The 21,010-nt window shown below is 41.8% G+C and overlaps 2 protein-coding genes across 2 annotated transcripts; one reads left to right on the top strand and one right to left on the bottom strand.

The window, feature by feature from the left end:
* The first annotated feature begins 8,419 nt into the window (after positions 1-8,419).
* Positions 8,420-10,241, top strand: LOC149401244 (uncharacterized). Its single transcript, XM_089610634.1, has 4 exons — positions 8,420-8,678; positions 8,767-8,826; positions 8,968-9,620; positions 9,684-10,241. The coding sequence occupies exons 1-4, from the start codon at positions 8,420-8,422 to the stop codon at positions 10,239-10,241; spliced, it is 1,530 nt and encodes a 509-aa protein (XP_089466760.1).
* Positions 10,242-14,525: 4,284 nt separating this feature from the next.
* Positions 14,526-15,749, bottom strand: LOC149401243 (uncharacterized). The gene has a single exon (XM_089610633.1). The coding sequence runs from the start codon at positions 15,747-15,749 to the stop codon at positions 14,526-14,528; it is 1,224 nt and encodes a 407-aa protein (XP_089466759.1).
* Positions 15,750-21,010: the final 5,261 nt, after the last annotated feature.

Genomic DNA, 21,010 nt, shown 5'->3' with positions numbered 1-21,010 from the left:
CTTCGTTCATCTTCGTTTCTTTAGTTGAATCGCGTCTAATCTTAGTCTATGGCTCCGTTTCATTTCTTTACAAGGTCTTGAGCGCGGATTTCTGGTTAAGGAGAGACAAAGAGTCCGTGGTTCGTTCATTAATAAGAGGTATGAGTTTCTATTTGAAAATTTCTTCTTTCTTTTAGTTCGATTTAGGTTTAGAAATTAGGGGTTTTGGATTTCTCTTGCTTGTTCTGTGATTTTTCGTGGTATATGGGTTAGATTGGGCTCGGTTTGTTGTTGTTCTTGATATGAAATTCTTTGACTTAGGGTTCCCGAATTCGTGGTGTATGTGTAGTTCGTGGCACTTCTGTTTTTACTTTCCTTCTTCTTCATTCTCGGTTTAATTATCATCACATCCCTTGATAATTTGGGGAAGGAAAAAAACTTATTGAATAAAATGAATTTAAATCACCTATGGTTAGTTGAGATTGCTCTGGCATTGTGAGATAATATTTGTTTTTGGATTCGGTGTGGGATTTGGATTCGAAGGGTATTTGGTTATAATCAAATTAAGATTGATTTTTTGACGAAGCTTTGTTGGGTATAGTAAAGTAGGTAGCTTGGAAATGCGCTAATTGGGGGATTCAAATTACACTAACCAAATGCTTGTTCTTTACTTGCGCGTCGCTAAACTGGTGTGTTCTTTCTATAGCTGCATTTATGTTCTTGGTTCTTTTGGGTAAAATAAATAAAGAAATAATTTAGGGCACATCATTATAAGTTGTAGAAGTTCAAAACTCGTGTTGAGTTTTGAGTATTTTGATTAAGGGTTGGGTGTTTTTAAGGCTGTTGTGCTGATACTTTCTCCATGTTTAATGGTACATTGTCCTTTTTTTATTTTTTTATTTTATATGAATCTATACTTGATATTAGAGGAAAATGACATGGTTTGGTTTAAATTAGAAATTCATATGATTTACGTATGAAGTATAAAGACTAATAAGCATCAATTTTTAACACTTGCTTAAGTACCATGGGTTCTATTTTTTTTTTAAATCCCGTGAACTTGCATAAATAATGTTGTTTTGTCTCACACATTTGAGTCTCACCCCGTGTATTTGATACCATGTTAAGTATCTTGGGATTTCATCTATCACAAAACCGATATAAAATGAGTTTAGTAACAACTAGGTCCCATCATTTATATTTGTTCACTTTCTCATTCATTCATTGCGTAAATGAAAATTAGTCTAAAAATTTGGAATTCACGAGAGTTAGGTTTACATATACTGTGCGATTATGAAAAGATTTAAGAAAAATCGTACTGGGAAATCATAACTTAAGTTCATAGAGAAGTGAAGAGGACTTTCGATTTGGTTTCCTGTGATGTATGAAAAGTCTCTTACACAAGATTTATAATTTTGTACTAATTTGAAGATCTCTAGTTCCGGAATCTTAAAATTTTGTTACATGTACTTGAAGTTGAAGTATCAGATTCCAAGCCATTGATGATCATATAGGGACATTTTGTGTGTGTGTGTGTGTGTATAGTGTGTGTATATATATATATATATTGAGTAGATGTCGGGTATTATTATGATACAATGGCTGCAAAGAAGTGAGATGTCCGAACTTTTTCTTGTGAATTCGGAGTTTGAGACTGGATCCGAATTTATTTCTCTCTTTTCTCTTGTTTATATAGCATTGAATCTCTTTTGTTGTAATTTGTAACGGAACTTCGATGTAAAGGTTAGCAAGGACACTGCTGCGATTAACAGAGAGCTCCAAACTTTGGAGAAGCAGTCTGTTGTCGAGGGACATTTCACTGAGCTGATTACTGAGGCAATGAAATCATATGACCAGACCTTTTTCAATCAAATATTTCAAGGTAATAACATAACATGAGTACCTAGAATGGAGTCGTATTTTAGCATTCTAAAATATGATATTACTTTCATTCTAGGCTGTAATAAGGATGCAAAAACTGCAAGATAAAAAAAAATCTATTTGAGCGTCAATGAGCTCTCTTTTTTGCCCTGTTTCCTTGCAGTGCTGATATTTGGCATGCTAAATTTTGCGAATAACTTGAAAAAGGTGTATAATTTGAGGCTTTAGTTATGTATCTTCATTGTATTATTATACTGCATGTTTTGGACATATTATTGGAAAAGCTTAGAGGAGATTAGTTGTCAACTTTGTCATTCTCTAGGCTGACCCACCAAAAGACTGAACCAGTGATATCATATTTTAAATAATCAAATCTTACAGCATAAGATTCCGACTCTCTTAGAAACCGTACACAAAATCAATGACAGTGCAAAGTTGCATTAGTTTTTGCTACTATGTTTTTAATGCTACTATGTTTAAATTTATCATATTAGTATAAATACTACTATGTTTAAGCTACAAGGTTTGAATGATAAATTGGAACCACATGGACACTCATATATGAGTCTTTGTTTGTATAAATATGGCCTCTTTAAATTTTATATGGTCAACGCATAATAACAAACGTTCCCCTAATATGCATGTTTATACAAACTGACAACTCTGTTAATTTGTGCTTATTATTTCTTTCCTTCCTTTAGACCTTCATAAAGGAATTTTGCAAAAACCTGGAAATCATAGGAGTTCTACTAGTTTTTTTTCTTTGATGTCTACTTTTCTTCTCATTCTTGCACTAATTAGTTAATGATTTCTACTCATATGTGTGAGAAGGATCTGATTGTTGTTAGGTTGGGCAGTTATGAGAAGATGTTGATCTTTATGAGGTAATTCTGAACCTCATATGCCTTTCTTATTGTAATCATGATGCTGAGGCTGTGTATTGCTCTATTGCTTGCTTTGAAGTTGGTATGGGATTTTGGATTGGTTTGTATTAAATATTATTGAATGATTGCTATAGTGATATTAGTGTTGAGATATTGATATTTATCCAACTATAGTGTGTATATATATTTCCTTAATTTGTTAAGTCCTATCAAGTGTGTAGATTTTATTTTATTGAAAAAGGTCGTTACTTTGCTTACTTCAATTGCTTAGTTTCTGTGTATCTTTGCCTTGATTGACTGATTCTTTCAGGCGATGACTCTCTATGCACGTGTTTGGAATCAGAACATTATAGCAGAGCTGCTGGCCTCCTACTAATGGCCGCCACCTCCGACATCGAGTCCTCCATCTCCCGCCATTATTTATTTTTGTGGATGTTGTTTTTGTCATTGTCTTGTATAAACAGAGAAGTAAAAGCTGTGACTCCGACTGGGATTTTCGCACGAACTCATTCAAGGTAATTCCTCCAGGTTATTCGACTTAAGACTCCGACTGGGATTTTCGCACGAACTCATGTCTCGCCGGCAGCGTCGCTGTGAAATCTCTGATAAATAACGAGCTCCGAGAAGGTGAGGTCTCCAATTCCATAATGATTTGGTACATTTTGTGAACATCTGGACTTTTGAATGCCATACTTGTAATTTGTTGTGGAAGTTTTGGAATTTGTTGTGTGTTTGACATACTTGTAATGAAATGAGATTTATGATTGATTTATTGAAATAGGAGTTTTTTTTTTGGAAATTATTAGGTGTTTTTTGGATATTTATTTATTATAAATGTATTTTATTTATATTCATTTAAATATAAGTTTTTAGTAAAAAAAATTCTCTACATAAATAAGATGTAGTCTATATTGTTAAAATATAACTTCATGAATATAAACTACACCTAAAAGATGTAGTCTTCAACATAAAAGACTGAAGTTATAGACAAATAGATAAGATTCCAGTGCAATAGATGCCACAAAAACACAGTAGTCTGTCAAATTCAATTAATTAAAACTACTTTCTAAAGCTGTAGTGTTTATACACTCTTAACTTCAACAACTACATTTTAAAGATGTAGTCTTCCATAGAAAAGAATGGAGTCATAGGCAAAGAGATAAGACTCCAGTGCAATTGATGCCACAAAAACGCCGTAGTCTGTCTAATTGACTCAATTAAGACTACTTGTTAAAACTGTAGTTTTTTATCTTATGTAATTGAGTTCTATATAACTACATCATAACGTTGTAGTATTTATAGATGCCACTAGTAAGACTACATCTAAACAATGTAGTTATATATTTTAACTATAGTCTTATAAAACAGATACGCTACGGCCAAACACTGGAGTCATAATCAAAGAGATAAGACTCCAGTGCAATAGATGACAGTAAGTAAACTGTAGTGGATTTAAAATGACTACAGCGTTCGGCAGTAGTTAGAGGCCAAATTTCTGGTAGTGGTGGGCCACACGGCCACAGAGGCGCGGCAGCAAGGGGCTGGCGGACGGCCTGTCCGCCCCTTTTGTTCGTCGACCGTGGAGGCCCTCCTTCGGTCCTTCACTTCTCCTCGTTGTGGGTTCGTCTCTCACCGATCGTTTTGATCAAGAACGTCGCTCGTTGGATTACAACAATAATAATAAAGTTTACAAAAAAAACCTATACCCTTTTATTTTCGGGTTTAACATAAAATCTAGTAAAACGATAATCAAATATTCTATGATCAACCCCGAACGACAATTCACATAATCATATATTGAATTGCATGAAAAACATAAGCTAAATATTTTTTCATTCAAACCATTTAAATTAATCACATGAACGAATAAATTAATAACGTAAACCAGCTAGCTCTGATACCACTTGTTGGGGATTGATGCACCTTGATAACCATATTAAGTGCGGAAAATATTAATTACACTAACAAGAGCTAATTAGTATTATGGTTATCTAACAAGATCTAGATTTACTTATTAATTATTCATGAAAGCGATGTCAAGCAACCAATAAGAGAAGTGTTTAAAGATTCAGAGAGACTCACATGATTTGGATCATCTACAAAATCTTCCATCTTTCACTCCTCCGTCTTCAGTCTTAGAAAGACTATCTTCAAGCTTTAGCTCCTCGACGATCTAGACTCGACAATGATAACACCATAGTCTTCTGAGACGTAATTTCCGAGGCGAATAAGAAAGATGAGTGGGCACAATCTTTATCTCACTAGGATCTAGAACGAGGTGTTTAGATCGCACCATGTTTATGGGATTGGAATCACAGAGTTCCAAGAGGGGGGAGAGAGGTTGGCCAAGAGAGAGGGAGAGAGCTCTTGGTCGAATTTTTCTAATGCAAATCCCTTGTTTTTTTTTTGCCTTCTCATGAACCCCTATTTATAGTAGTGGAAATGATATATTCTTACTTTCTCTCTTAGCCATCAGATCAATATCTATGAGATTTTATTTTCTGTTTAAATAGAGAATATTTATTAGTGAGAGAATAAAGGAAATATCTTATTTTCTTTTAAATATTATTCTCTAAATATTCATGAGAGAGTAAAAAGGAAAATATCGAATTTCATTTTAAATATTATTCTCTCCTAATATTCATGAGAGAGAATAAATGACAATATCTTATTTCCTTTTAAATATTATTCTCTCTTATGAATGACAATATCTTATTTCCTTTTAAATATTTTTCTCTCTCCTTTATTTAAACAACTAAAGAGAAAATATTGGTAAATACCAATATTATGATGGACGAATTTGACACACACGGCCAAGAGGGATGACGCAAATCCTTGTGCTCAAATCCCTAAATATTCATCCACCTCATTTTGTGCAAGGCCAAATTTCTTAAAACCCAATTAATTATTTATTTACTTGGTCCAACAATAAACAAATAAGTAATTGATTAATTATTTACTTGATCAAACAATAAATAATTAATACTACCATAAATAATTATTTAATTTTGCAAATACCCATATTTCAGAATTGATGTTGTCAATCACAATTACAGCTTGTGAGATTATAATAATGAAACATTATTATTCGAAAGTTCTTATCCTCCTTTATCAGAGCCGAATCGTGGACTATGGACCTAGTATTAGAAGCTTAACAAATCCGATGAAATGACGACAAATTCATATCTTTTCCACATCGATTTGTCTAATCTTGGTGAGACTCCACCTTGCAAGCCAGGACTGAATCCTCCTTGGTACTAGAATCATATTTACTCGTCGTGACGAGTGTCCACTGATATAATCATTTCGTGATCAAGATCCTACGGGTTCATCCCGTGTCGAGAAAAATCAATTATTCCGTTATACTTTTTTGACACCTATAATCCTTAAGTATAGTTGCTTCCCCAGCGAAAGATTCTTCCAAACGTACAAACTTCTGAAGTGCGTGTAATCTATCGGTTCTAGAATCAACACTTAGGTGAGAGAACATTTACCTTCTTTCAGGAAGGCTGGATTTCATATTTGTAAATCACTTCCCACTCAAACCACATTTCGAAACTCCTAAGACATAAGCTGCGATTAGCATGATAGTGACCTTTTAGCGAATGAGTCGAAGAGTGCGGTAACATGATCCAGTGTCCATGATCACTTCAGGATTTAGATCAATTCTCACTGTGACCATCATTAGAGACCTCGGTTAGTGTGTCGAACGGTCCTTAAACGAAACATCTACAACTAACACTTGTCCATGTCGTTCATTTACCACAAGTGTAGAATGCTCCCACTAAGTGAATAAACTTCACTTGTGTTCCACATATATGATTCAGATTCAGCAACCCAGGCTTGAATCAATCATTGACCAGTTTTAGTTCACCGGCCAAGCTCAGATTCCATGCATGTGACTCAGTTCGATACTGAGATTATGGGTTGATGAATGTTTGAAAAATCTTAATATATAAGAAATAACGTTTTCGATTTAAATAAATTATAAATGACAAAACTTTTTTTAACTCATAATTCAGCGAGAATTTACAAAAGCATCTGCTTGTGGACAAGAATTCCTAACACACTTGACATCCGAATGTACACCTAAGGAGGCAAATCGAAGAACTAATCTGAGCAGAAGAGCTGAAATACTTTGTCCTTGAAATGGTTGACAACGCCAATGCTCCCATGGGCCGACCGGACGTTGCAACTAGCCAAGAAAATAACGGCGATTGTTGAACCGATTTCTCGTCCCAACAATCTATACCAGATTGTTTCGAATTATCTCGTATATTTATTTATATGAGTTAAGGGTCTCAGAATCCGATTCTGAAGATTAAACCGAAATCCGAAAGAAATTAATAGATAATACGAATTTGAATATAGAAAGAGCGAAAGGAAATTCCTTTTATTGATTATTGAACGTAAACCTTACAAGAATGGAAAATTGTTTTAGAATAAGCAGGAAAACTCCAAATTAATATAGAAAAATATATCGCAATCTCTCCAAAAATTCAGTGGCGTAAAATGAAAATGGAGTGAGCTTTTATAGCTAGCTCGCTGATTCTCCTGTTTCTTCAGATCGATACATGTGTACGAGCAGAACCGGTCTTCGATCCTTCAATCTCGCGTACACTCCCCACCTTTAGGCGATTTGACCGTTTCTTAGATGATCATTAATTGGCGGGACCGTCCAAGAACATTTATGGGCCCGGGTCGAGTTGGGATTCGTCTTTTGATGAAGTATACATTGCTATTGTCTTGGGCTGATCTCGCTTGCGCCTAGGATTTCTAGGCCGAATTGGGCTTTGGGCCGAACTGATGTTTATCTTGTCCCCTTTGGGCCGAACTTGCTCCGGGCCCAATTGGTCCAACTCGCCTGGTGGAAGGGGACGATATCCACTCCCACAATCAGTCCCCCAGTATCTTTTATAATACAAGTTTGCATAATATATAAGATACTTTAAGGCGAACCGAGATTTCTCATAATCTGGTTGAATTCTAACGAAATATTCGAGTATTTCTACTTTTTGTTATTTCGGGGCACACGCCATCGACACGTGTTGTCACGCCCGCGCCTCGGGAACTCCAAGATTTTCATGATCATTGCGATTCTTTCGGGATTCTCAACCGTCGATTTGACGCTTAAATAGAACCCTGACTCTTCGATTTTCTTCATCAATATCTACCCATTCATCGCCCAGAGGTAAAACTCATGACTCTTCTCTTCTTCTTCTTTTTTTCTTCTTGAATTTATGGTTTCCGCCATTTTTGTCCTAAAAAGAATTTCGAGTTCTTTATTTTTCCTTTGTTGTAGTAGTGGGTTTCGTGCCATCTAGGTTTAGTCGATTCTCATCTTTCTATTATTTCTTGTATTTTCTCGAAAGTAAAAGAAGATGTCGACATCTTATAAGAGAGGCGATGATCCCAATAGTGAGTTGTCGTTGCCGTCGACACTGACGAAGCGCGACCTCGCCGAAATGGGGGAGCGATACAACTTCCCTGACGAGATGAGGGTGAAGGTGGGGGGCAGGTCCGCCGACCGAGTTATTCCTGGATATGTTTGCGCATACCATGTATTCTTCGAAGAGTACGGACTGCGCTTCCCCATTCCCCGATTGCTTATCCAGTTTTGTGACCGTCTGGGCTTACAGTTCGCCTAAATGTGTTCGAACTTCGTGCGTCAAGTGATGGCGCTATTGCTTCTGTCTAAAGAGGCAGGAACCTCTTTAGACGTTAATGATCTCGGCCGCTTGCTGGTCACGAAGCGTAATTCGAAGCATCATCCGATGTGCTTCTACTTGGCGAACCGACCTCGCCAAGGAATCGTCACTGGCATTCCTGGCAAGGACAAGAACTGGGGCTCGAAATATTTTTATTTCGAGATCAGTGACAAGACAGTCGAGGTGGAGATGGACTATCTGTTCGTTAAGTGGAAGACGGACTGTGGTAATTAGGTAGGGGGTTTTCTGGCGATCTGCAAACTGGCTAATGCATGCCTGGAGCGAACTGATGTTTTGTTGTTTTGTTTTTGCAGAGAAGATCGTTATTTTCCCGTCGGACGCATTCGATCTTAAGGTCCAGAAGCTGCGCGCTTGTGAGTTGTCTTGGAAATCCTTTTCCGAAGCCTGATTTGTGGCAGCCGGTCTTTGGTCTGTTGCTTCTTCAGGTCGGTCTTTTATTCCGGATTCAATTTTTTTTTTATTTTGCGTTATTAATTTTTTTTATCTTTCCATAGACGACTCTTCAGACGACCTCTCCTCCTCGTCCGAGATGAATAACGAGGACGTTGATTGGCGGGCTAAGAAGAAGGCCCTCAGGGCGGCCAGCGAAACCGGAGCCTCTTCCGGGTTGGCCGAGAAGGCTACCTCTTCCGCTCCGACGGCACCACATTCTGCCTCTGGCTTCCAGGAGCTCTCGGTCGTGCGGCCTCCGGCCACGCTACTCATCGAGCTCGATGGCGAGACCGAGACCTCCAAGACTTCCCCTGCTGGGGTTAAGGCCTCTGGTGCCGAAGTCGTGAAGGTTTCGACCGTTGCGACCAAGTCCACGGCGGTTCCGTCCTCTCAGGTCAAGAGGAAAGGGACGGAGGGCGATTCCCAACAGCAGGACGACCCAAAGAAAGGTCGAACTGAAGATTGCGGGAAAGCCGTGAAGGGATCTGCCCAACAACCCCGCCAGCCGACTTCGCTGCCCGGCCAACCTCAGGGTTCTCCGCCGGGCTCTTGCAAGTTGGCGTTTAACTGGAATCTCGATAAGCCGGTCTGTGATGACCCAGCGGCGGCGGCGTGTCTCATGCGCCTGTTCAATTTTCCCGAGTACCGGCTCCCGATGGTCTCAAGGATGCACGGGGCGAGCTACTATCGGTCCGTCAGTGCGGCGGGCTCTCGGGTAAGTTTTGACTGTGCTTTGGTTTCCATATCATTTCCCAAGGCTAACTCTTAATTTTCGTAGTTCATGGCCGAGCTGAACAAGGGCTTCCTCGGTTATGAGGTGATGTACGACCGCCTCTCCCTTACAAACCAAGAGTTGCGAGCTAAGCTGAAATCCTCCGAGGACGAGCTCACGAAATGTCAAGGTTCCCTCGGTCAAATGGACCATCTCATCGCCGAGGCAGAGACATATGCTCGTCGCGTGAAGGACCTTGAAGATCGCCTTCAAGACTCCGAGACGACGTGGGTCGACCTGAAGAAGGAGCTTGACTTGGCCGAGGCCTCCCATCGCAACCTTGGATCCGAACTGGACCGGGTGAAGGCCGAGCTAGCGAAGGAGAAGGCGGGAAATCGCTCCTTGTATCGAGCTTACCGTTCGGCTAAGGACGACGGTATTCGTTCGGGCAGGAAGGCCGCTGGGGCGAAGTACAAAGGGGTGCTGGTGGCCTACCGCCAGTTCGTCACGGCCGGGAGGAAGAGAACGACCATCCTGCGGAATCTTGACCAGGCCAAGGCGGCGTCGTCGATCTTCCAGGAGGTCGTCAACAAGGAGATCGCTGACGCTCCTGTCGAGCTGTAAGAGGCCAAAGACGAGCTGGCGAAGCTTCAAGCTGAGCTCGATAGCGTGCCTCTGCCTTCTCTTGCTAGGGCTGAAGATCTCGAGTTCACTCCTTACGGGGATCGCTCACCCCCTGACGCGCCAGCGCCCGAGACTTCTGAGGTCGCGAATCAATTCGGCTCGATGCTCGACAACTCGGAGGCCGTGCTTGCGTCGATCGATGAGGCCGGGGAGAACTCGAAGGAAGCTGAGCTCGCCAAGGACAAGTCGGCCTAGACTCGCCTCGCCTCGCCCATTTTCTTTTCCAAGTTTAAATTTGAAATAATTTGTTTGCTTTTAGGCCCATGCGTGGGCGTATTCATTTTGGGCCCAATGTTTGGGCAAGTTTGTCGAACTCTTCCTGCTTTTTTCTTTTGCTGTTAATTTCCTTTTTACTTGATTCGAACATATTCCATGACTTTATTTCCTTTATTAAATGTCATGAATGTTTATTTCACATTTGCCCATTGCTTTTGTTCGCGTCTCGGTAGACAGTAGACAATTATTTTTTGTTAAATGTCTAAAAATTTGTGTGTTTGAGCGAACGTGCTTATTTACTACGGCGTTTATTTGTTGACAACTTTTTCGCATGATGTGTATCGGCCATCGTCAGTCGAACCCCTAATCGTATCGGGATTATGTATATGGCATGCCACCGAGTTATGCCTTATACATAATATGTTTTTCCGAACCGAAGCTCTAAGTGTTTTTTTTGCTCTTGAGTCAGGTTTATAGTGGTTTATCGTACACAACGTATGAACAAAGCCTTGGGCAAGTTCACTTTCGGGTGTAAGTCGAATCCGCCATGCTTGGCAAATTGATCTGAATCGAACTTGTTCGTTCCAAGTTTCTCTTGTTTATGTGAGGTGGGGGCTGGACCTTGTCTCAAGGCTGCCTACGTACCCATGTTTGGGATCAAGCCGTTGCGTAGTTCGATTGTTATGATATTACTCTTAACAGTAATATTTATTTAGGTTCATGATATTCCAATATCTGAGTACTGGGATACCATCGAGCGTTTCAAGCTCGTAGACGCCTGTTCGTGGGATTCCTGAGACTCGGTATGGTCCTTCCCAGTTTGCTCCCAGTTTTTCGGCGTTTTCTTCGGCCCTGTTCTGATACACTTTTCTCAACACGAGATCTCCAGTGTTAAATTCTTGGAAGTTCTTTATTGTAGTATCGGGCGATTGATCGTTGGTATAAATTCATGCGCGTTAATGCTTGGTTTCTCCTTTCGTCTGTCAAGTCGAGGGAATCGCACAACATTTTGTTGTTAGTTTCTTCGTGATCATTCGCGTACATGGTGCGAATTGTTTGAATCTCGTGTTCGATGGGCAATATTGCTTCGACCCCGTAGACCAGAGAATATGGGGTTTCCCCGGTAGGCCTTCGTGGACTCGAGCGGTAGGCCCACAACACTCCAGGGAGTTCGTCGGCCCATCGCCCTTTTTTGGCTAAAAGTTTCTTCTTCAGGTTACTAACAATTGTTTTGTTGGTAGCCTCAGCGTGTCCGTTCCCTTGTGGGTATCGGGGTGTCGAGAATCGTAATGTGATTCCTTCTGCTGCACAGAAGCGTCGGAACTCTTTTGATATGAATTGTGTGCCGTTGTCAGTGATTATCTCTTGTGGCGCTCCATGTCGACATATTATATTTTTCCAAATAAAATTTTTTACGTCCACATCCCTTATTGAGACGAATGTTTCGGCTTCAACCCATTTGGAAAAATAATCTGTTATGATAAAGAGGAATTTTAGCCCTCCTGGTGCTTTGGCTAGGGGGCTGACGATATCCATGGACCATTTCAGAAAATGGTATGAAGCGGATATGGAGGATAGTTCCAAGGATGGTTGCTTGATATTCGGGGCGTGCTTTCGGCATTGGTCATATTTCCGTGAGTGTTGCTCACAGTCGGCGACCATGGTTGGCCAAAAGTACCCTTGATTTTTTATTTTAACAGTTAGGGCTCTTCCGGCCGCGTGGTTCCCATATTCTCCTTCGTGTATTACGGAAAGAATGCGTTTGGACTCCTCTTTTCCTATGCATCGTAAGTATATTCCGGAGAAACTTCTTTTAAAAGCACTCCGTCTATTATGGAGAATCTTGCGCTTTGGTTAATTAGCTTTCGGCGCAATTGCTTATCCGTCGGGGTATGGCCTTCGGAGATATATCTGATTATATCCCTTCTCCAGTCCCCCTCTTCTATTATTACCATTATGCTTGCGCTTTTGGTAGTGATAGAAGATTGTTTAATTGCCTCGACCGGTATGATTCGGTTTATCGTAGAATCTGACGTTGAAGCTAAAGCGGCGAGGGCGTCAGCGGTGGTGTTTTCTCCTCTAGGGATGCGGGTTAATTCGAATTTTTCGAATTGATTTGTCATTTCTTTTACTAATTGTGCGTATGCCTCCATACGCTCGTCTCTTGTTTCGAACTCTCCGCTGATTTGATTCGCAACAAGCTGCGAGTCGCAAAAAGCGGATACGAATTTTGCTCCCACAGCCTTTGCCAGGCGTAATCCTGCGATTAGCGCCTCGTACTCGGCTTCGTTGTTTGAGGTGGTGAAATCCAGGCGGAAGGATTGTTCAATCACTTCTCCATGTGGCGATACCAGATATATCCCAATCTCGGCCCCTTGTTTTGTGGATGAACCATCGACTTTGAGGGTCCAATTTCCAGTGCTTGTCGTGGTTTTGCTTTCATTTGCGGGGAGCTCGATAAGGAAATCGGCTAGAACTTGTGACTTCGCGTATGTTCTAATGCGATATTCGATATCATATTCGCTTAACTCGATGGCCCATTTGGTTAATCTCCCCGATTGATTGGGGCTATGGAGAAATGAACGCAAAGGTTGAGTGGTCATCACTACTATTGAGTGAGATTGGAAGTATGGTCGTAGCTTTCGGGCCGCTGTGACGACGGCCAGAGCTAATTTTTCCATTGCTGGATATCTCGTCTCTGCATCAATGAGTGACCTACTTATGTAAAACACTGGTTTTTGGTCTCCTCGTTCTTCTCTGACGAGGACACCGCTGACTGCGGTGTGTGATACGGCTACATACAGGTAGAGCGGTTCTCCTACTTCTGGCTTGGCTAAGATCGGAGGTTCAGCCAGGTATTGTTTCAGTTGCTCGAATGCTTCTTCATACTTTTCTGTCCATTCGAACTTCTTGTTTCCTCTTAGGAGCTTATAAAAGGGTAAGCATTTATCGGTCGATCGAGAAATGAATCGGCTAAGGGCTGCCACGTGTCCTGTTAGTCTCCGGATTTCTCTTTTGTTTCTGGGGGAAGGTAAATTTCGGAGTGCGTGTATTTGGTCCGGGTTGGCTTCAATCCCCCTCTGAGTTACCATGTATCCGAGGAATTTCCCAGAAGATACCCCGAATGTACATTTAGATGGGTTTAGCTTCATTTGGTAACTGTTTAGGACCTTGAAACATTCCTCTAAATGTGAGACATGGTCTGTTGCTCGTAGTGATTTTACTAACATGTCGTCGATGTAAACTTCTATTGTTGTTCCTATTTTGTCAGCGAACATTTTGTTCACTAGTCGTTGATACGTGACTCCTGCGTTTTTGAGCCCGAAGAGCATCACCTTATAGCAATAGATACCTTTGTCGCTTGTGAAAGTGGTTTTTTCTTGATCATTGGGATGCATCAAGATTTGATTGTATCCTGAGAACGCATCCATGAATGACAAGATTTTATGGCCAGCGGTGGCTTCCACCAAGCGTTCTATGTGTGGTAGTGGAAAGCTGTCTTTAGGACAAGCTTTATTAAGATCGGTATAGTCGACGCATACGCGCCATTTACCGTTTTTTTTCTTGACGATGACGGTATTGGCGAGCCAATCGGGGTATTTTACTTAGCGTATTAAACCAGATTTTAAGAGGCGCTCTACTTCTTCGTTCACCACTCTAGCCCTCTCTGGACCGACTTTCCTACGCTTTTGTTTTACGGGCTTATAACTGGGGTCGACGTTCAGTTGGTGTGTAGCGATTTCGAGGTCTATACCTGGCATGTCCTCTGTCGTCCATGCAAACGTCTTTTTGTTCTTCTTCAGGAACGTTATCAGTTCTCGGCGTACATTCCCTTTCAACTTGGCCCTGATGCCTACGCATCTCTCGGGGTCAGTTTCGTCAATCTGAATTTTCGTTATTGACTCCGTATTAGGCTCGTCTTTTTCCTCTGAATTTTCCATCGGAGGAGGATGGATGATCTCGTTTCTGATGGCCATTAATTGCTATTGGCCTTTGTTGGTTTCTTCGCTAGATATATCCTTCGAATTGTTTTCTTTTGGCTGGTGCTTTTCGATGATTTTTTTTATGATTATTCATATAACAAATTCGGGATGCCTCCTGGCTCTCTTTGATTTCTTGTATCCCATTGGGAGTCGGAAATCGTACGCACAAGTGGTAGGTTGACGGTACCGCCCTCATCCCATGTATCCAAGGTCTCCCGAGGATAGCGTTGAACGGGGACGGCAGTCGAGAACGGTAAATTCGACCATCCGGTTTACGTCTCCGGCCCGTACAGGGAGTAATGATTCCTAGAGAGGGTGTTACTTCCCCATTGAGCCCAGATAGCTGGTTAGGTTTGTGCTCAATTTCAGCCTCCTCGATGTTCATTCTATCCAAAGTGGTTTTGAATATAACATCTACGGAGCTTCCACCATCAACCAAGATTCTTGCTACTACGCAGTTACCCACTTCGTGTTCGATGATCAAAGCATCATCGTGGGGCCCATATAGCCTTTTGGTATCGTCTTCATTGAATGAGATCGTGGTATCTTCTACCTTTCGGCACCTAGGTGACCTCGGTGTACCTTTAAGTTGACGCTGGTGTGCCTTAATTGAGTTTACGCTATCCCTGCAAAACTTTGAACCTCCCATGATATAGTCGATCTGGGGTTTTGCTTGTGGAACGTAGTTATCGTCCTCCTTTTCCCTTCCCCTTTTTGGGGAGGGATTTCCTCGGGTTCTGTTATTGTTAAATTCCTTCTTCTGGGGTTGTGGTCTCAGGTCGACATTCTTCAGCTCTCCATTTTTATACTTCTCGATAAGTACCTGTCGGGCTACGACACAGTCTAAAGTGTCGTGTCCGTAATTTTTGTGGAAGTCGCAGTATTTTTTCTTGTCACGCGGCCATTTCGGGGTGCCTCCTTCAGAAACTCCCTCGTCGTTTACGTTAAAGGCATGTTCTGGAATGTTTGAAGGCTTCCTCCATTCATTCTTTCGGTAAGGTCTCATTCCAGGTGTCCTGGCCATGGTCGGAACATGTGTCATAGAAGGGACCTTCCTTGGATTATGTTTCTTTGACAGGAGGGCCCTTTCTTCCTCGGCTTTTACGTAGTTTGAGGCGCGATGAATTGCATCCTCGATGGTAGGTGGCCTGTTTACGGTCATTTCCTCTCGGAATCTGGACTCGTTCCACAGTCCATTTTTTAGAGCGTTCAGAGCCGACTCTCCCTCCACGGAATGGATTTTTGACATGACAGTCTTAAACCTTGTCATAAAGCTTTTCAGGGTTTCGTCTCGGGCTTACTGAGTGTTCCACATGTCTGCCATTGTCGCCTCATCTTCTACTAGCATTGAGTAGTGTTTGATGAACGCGGCCGACAGCTGTTGAAAAGAACTTATCGACCATTCTTCGAGACGTGAAAACCAATCCAAGGCGCTTCCTGACAGGTTCTCAGCGAATAACTGGCAATACCCTACTTCTCGCTCGTTATCTCGCAGACATGCTCGCCCCATCGCGATGCGAAAGGCCGTTACATATGCTTTCAGGTTGGAAGTGCCAGAGTACTTGGGGAGTCTTATCTTTCCGGTGTCCCCAACTCTGGCTTGGGTAATACATGGAGCAAAAGGCGTTCGCCCAGTATCTTCCACCAGCCGATCGATCTCGGGGGCCGAGCTCGTGGCATAGTGCATTCGGGAGTCTACAGCCTGGAACTTCTCCTCCACCATCTGACGGAAGGCATCGAACGCGGGGTGATCATCCCTCGGGATCTCTACGGCGAACTGTTCTCCCCCAGTTCGAATTTCTCCTCTCTTAGGGTTTCTTTCTTCCGGGCGAACTATCAGCTCGAAATAGTTTGGTTCCTCAGGAGCTCCTTCCTCTCGGGGGAGGTTGATGACTTGAGGAACATATCCAGGAGGAGGGCCTCCCGGAGGCGGGGGCGGTATGTCGCCTTAAGTCGGTCGAACTCGCCATGTCCATCGAACTGGCCAATTACGGCCGTATTGCTAGGACCGGCCGTGTCGGGCGACATGTGGATCCCGGAGAAGCTTAGTCGTCTCCCGGGTGGGGCGAACCTTCATCCGTTTGCGGTGGGCGGACCGGTCAAACTCAGCAGAATAGCTCGCTCAGCGTCGAGCTGCTCTTGAAGTGATGATTGTCCAGCTGTCAAGCTATCGAGCTGGGATCGGGTTGATCTCTGGAATTCGGCAGTGGTTTCAACGAGTTTCAGCAGAAAAGCCCGTGTCTCCAGATCGGCTCCAGAAACCGGGATTTCGTGCTCGCTGTTAGAAGACATTCTTTCAGATCCGATCTATGTTCTTCGGCGTTAGGTTTCTGATAAGTTTCTCACAGACGGCGCCGAATTGTTGAACCGATTCGGTTCTCGTCCCAACAATCTATACCAGATTGTTTCGAATTGTCTCGTATATTTATTTATATGAGTTAATGGTCTCAGAATCCGATTATGAAGATTAAACCAAAACCCAAAAGAAATTAATAGATAATACGAATTTGAATATAGAAAGAGCGAAAGGAAATTCCTTTTATTGATTATTGAACGTAAACCTTACAAGAATGGGAAATTGTTTGAGAATAAGCAGGAAAACTCCAAATGAATACAGAAAAATATAGCGCAATCTCTCCGAAAATTCAGTGGCGTAAAATGAAAATGGAGTGAGCTTTTATAGCTAGCTCGCTGATTCTCCTGTTTCTTCAGATCGATACACGTGTACGAGCAGAACCGGTCTTCGATCCTTCAATCTCGCGTACTTTCCCCACCTTTAGGCGATTTGACCGTTTCTTAGTTGATCATTAATTGGCGGGACCGTCCAGGAACATTTATGGGCCCGGGTCGAGTTGGGATTCGTCCTTTGATGAAGTATTCCTTGCTATTGTCTTGGGCCGATCTCGCTTGCGCCTAGGATTTCTAGGCCGAACTGGGCTTTGGTCCGAACTGACGTTTATCTTGTCCCCTTTGGGCCGAACTTGCTCCGAGCCCAATTGGTCCAACTCACCTGGTGGAAGGGGACGATATCCACTCCCACAACGATCACAACCAACCCCTTAATATCGTCACCTAAATCTCTAGGACTTTATTTATTTTTTCGCTTTCAATTTATTAATGGCTTAGGACAAGACAATTGTGATCCCCTCATAGATGTTAAGTTGAGATCCACACAGATAAATAAAGATTAGTTTCCTTTTTATCGACATAGGTTGACATGATCTCGCTCGGTAGTATGTATGCCTTGAGGCGTACCAAAGATGTCCTACAAGGTGCACGTAAGACGCCCAAAGTGGCACACCAAAGACGCCTCACGAGGCTTAATAAAGACGCTTCATGAGGCGCATCTAAGACGCCCCACAAGGCACAATAAAGGATGTCCTCCAAGACGCAATCAAAAGAAGCACTATTGAACAAGCCAACACATGATTTCCTAAGAAAGTAAAGCGGTGCAATGAAGACATCCAAGCGATGCATTAAAGACGCCTACGATGTGCAACAAAGTCGTCCACCTCTATGAGACGTAATGTAATATTCGCTGAATAACAAAGACTCAAGAGAGCCAAGTTCCTTAAAACAACCGTGAAGATTTTGAAGTTCTCCGTTCATAGTCCTCCACGCAACGAACTTAAGGGCTACTGTTGTCGATCTTTTTCGAAAAATAAAAAATATTAAATTCATCGCGACTTGCAACGTATTCCATGTCGAAAAGCCCAACGGGCTAAAAGTCCATAAAAGACCAGGATAACCGAAAAGTCAACCAAACGCGAGCCTAAGCCAAGGCCACGCTCACACGTGCGGCGAAGACACAAGCACGCACCGCACGGAAGACATGGCACGCCGCGCACTAAGCGAATCCCACTGCACGCTAGGCGATCCCTCCTCGTAAGCCTCTTGATATGATGTGTGCATCGCGTGCGCCATGTAGTCACCCATGAGGGTTTTTCAGCCTTCCTCTTCATTATAAATAGACCCCTAATGTAGAGGAAAATGTACACAATTACAACACATTCTAAACTCAATATACTCGATTCCAGACTCCTGAAACGTTGTCGAGGATCATCCGCACTTTATCTCAAATATTCTCAAAGAATAATGGCCCCTAGCTCACTCACTGCAATCAGACTAATGTTGAGTGTCGGAGCGCATGCCATAGGCACCGCCTCTGCGCCCTTATAGCTTATTTTCCTCTTCGTCTTATTCTCTGATCTCCGCGACGAATGAAGAACGTTCTTGAGTTAAAGGAGTGACACTCGAGAATTTTAAGTTCCACACACCCGGCTCAAGCGTGGTCACTTGGTTTGACCTTCGGTCGATCCGACCGAAGTCTTCAACATTGTTCAATTTTCGGCGACAACAGGTACATGGCCATGTCTTATTGCCTTAATTCTATCAATGGGAGCCCTGCATCGAGAAATTTGTGGCCTTAATGACGAAGATTCCACAGCCTCCACTGTTGACACAATTAACAATATTAAATTTAGAAGTAATAACTAGATAAAAAGTTGAAAATTATAATATGGAAATAACTAACAATACTTGTTATGTTGTTGAGGCATATCATGGCCGTATATAATCGAGAAAGGCTCAGAAGTCTGATCCTCAATCTTCAAGCTCGCAAATGCACTAGTTAAGCCTATCATATGGTGAGAAATTAAGCCAGAATGGTTAGACTACTATTCATCCCCTTTTTCGATATCTCAATGAGTCATAAACTGCCATTGATTTGGCGGGGAGGGAAATAACCAAAAGAACCTAATGATCTATTGAATGCAAATAGACGTAGATAATACCTATTCTTACTCATAGGCAGACACACTTCTTTGCTGATTTGGTCCATAGAATGACCTCTTGAGCAATTGGTTGTTTGGACCAGTTAAAGTTGTCGGGATTTCCTACAAATATCCATTTTGTGTGTAATTCTTCGACGTATTTGGTGAAGTGTGTGTTGGTGGTCGTGTATGCATGGCTGACTTTCATTTACTTCCTCTTCTTCCTAAGGTAGTAGAATAGTACATTCATGTGCGGCAAAAAAATAAAGCTAGTTCATAAATAAGATGGGTTATTGACATGATTACCAATAAATATGATGTGTTATTGACATGGATACCAAAAAATCAGATGGGTTATTGAAAATTAAAACATGATTTATACCTCATCAGTTAGTCATTCTACTGGCTTCCAGAAAGTATAAAACTAGGTCTTCGAGCTAATGCATATCTCTCGGAAGTACCAAGACAGAGACACAACTCTTCAAAGTCATTGCATTTGATCTTAATATTTATCTTTTTATGTCCACGTTTGAGACCAACTACCAACCACTTTTCCATGGCATCAACATCATCTACAGAAGACGGTGCCTTTGGATCCGTAAGTGGGGCATGGCGAAAGTACTTTTTTCTGGCCTCTTGTGAAAAAAACATATGGCAATGGCACTTCGATGTATGAATATATATTGCCGATGGCCTCCTCGTCCGAGGTTTTTCGGGCGAATCCGAAATGATAATTGCTTGCTCTTGACCCCTTTTGCAATATCTTGCTCAACCCATTTTAATTGGAAGAAGATTTTTTAAGAATATGCTCAACTCGAGGTTTTACGAATTCGTCCATCGAATCGGTTTCAGATTCTCTAGGCTTAGTGTTGATCTCTATCTTCCCACGCTTCATTGCAGACTTCGGCGAATTTGTTATCCGCTCCTTCCTCTTCGTCTCCATAGGGCTTGGGTTTGAACCAGCGACACTAGAATTCAAGACTTGAGGACTTCTACGCACCGGGGACGATTTTTTAGTCGGTGAACCTTTTTTTGGGTAGGGTTACACTTTTCTCCAGCGAGGGTTTGGGTTTATTGGCCACAGATTTAACTTTAGGATTTGGGTTGGGTTTTTGATGTTTCTTTGTCATTTTTGGTGGAGAATAACATAAATAAAGAAATAGGCTACTTGTGGTTGACAACAAGAGGAATAGACGAAGAAGAAGAACATTCGTATTTTTTTTCTTTGAAGACGAATAAGAACAATCGTGGATAATAAAAGAAGAGAGATAGAGAGAGATAGAGAGAGAGAGAGAGAGAGAGAGAGAGAGAGAGAGAGAGAGTCGTGGAGAAGAAAAGAACCGAGTGAACCGAGAAGAAAAGCTCTTGGGCGTTTAATGTTTTTTTTCCTCTTATTTACTAAAATTTACGTCTGAAAGTGGCTATTTACCTATGATTTACCAAACGTTGGCTATTTAACAATGTCGTACGTTTAAATTGTTTATTTTCCTATTTTTTTATAATTATATTATATCAAGACTTTACGAGACACCTAAAGTTTCTCAACAAGTGTCGATAAAAAGTCCACCCAAAAACATTGGAAACACGGAAAGAATAATTAGTATTGTTGAGTGCAAAGTTTGAGTTACTGAGGTAACCCCGCGGTCTATCGCTTACCGCCAGATCCCGATAGCGAAACGTACAAAACTGTGAAATACCCGTAAAATCGAGGTTTACACGCCAATACCAATAGAGAATC

Source organism: Urtica dioica, chromosome 4 (genome assembly GCF_054948205.1).
Source record: "Urtica dioica subsp. dioica isolate 48M chromosome 4, U.dioica_male_clone48M_v1_H2, whole genome shotgun sequence".
Lineage (NCBI taxonomy): Eukaryota > Viridiplantae > Streptophyta > Magnoliopsida > Rosales > Urticaceae > Urtica > Urtica dioica.
This window is presented reverse-complemented; position numbering and strand designations above follow the sequence as displayed.

Bases quoted from the DNA above. Each gene is read 5' to 3' on its own strand.
- LOC149401244 (XM_089610634.1), top strand. From the start codon at position 8,420: ATGGCGCTATTGCTTCTGTCTAAAGAGGCAGGAACCTCTTTAGACGTT. The intron at 8,679-8,766 runs GTAATTAGGTAG...TTGTTTTTGCAG, and splicing joins TAAGTGGAAGACGGACTGTG to AGAAGATCGTTATTTTCCCG. The intron at 8,827-8,967 runs GTGAGTTGTCTT...ATCTTTCCATAG, and splicing joins GGTCCAGAAGCTGCGCGCTT to ACGACTCTTCAGACGACCTC.
- LOC149401243 (XM_089610633.1), bottom strand. From the start codon at position 15,749: ATGTCAAAAATCCATTCCGTGGAGGGAGAGTCGGCTCTGAACGCTCTA.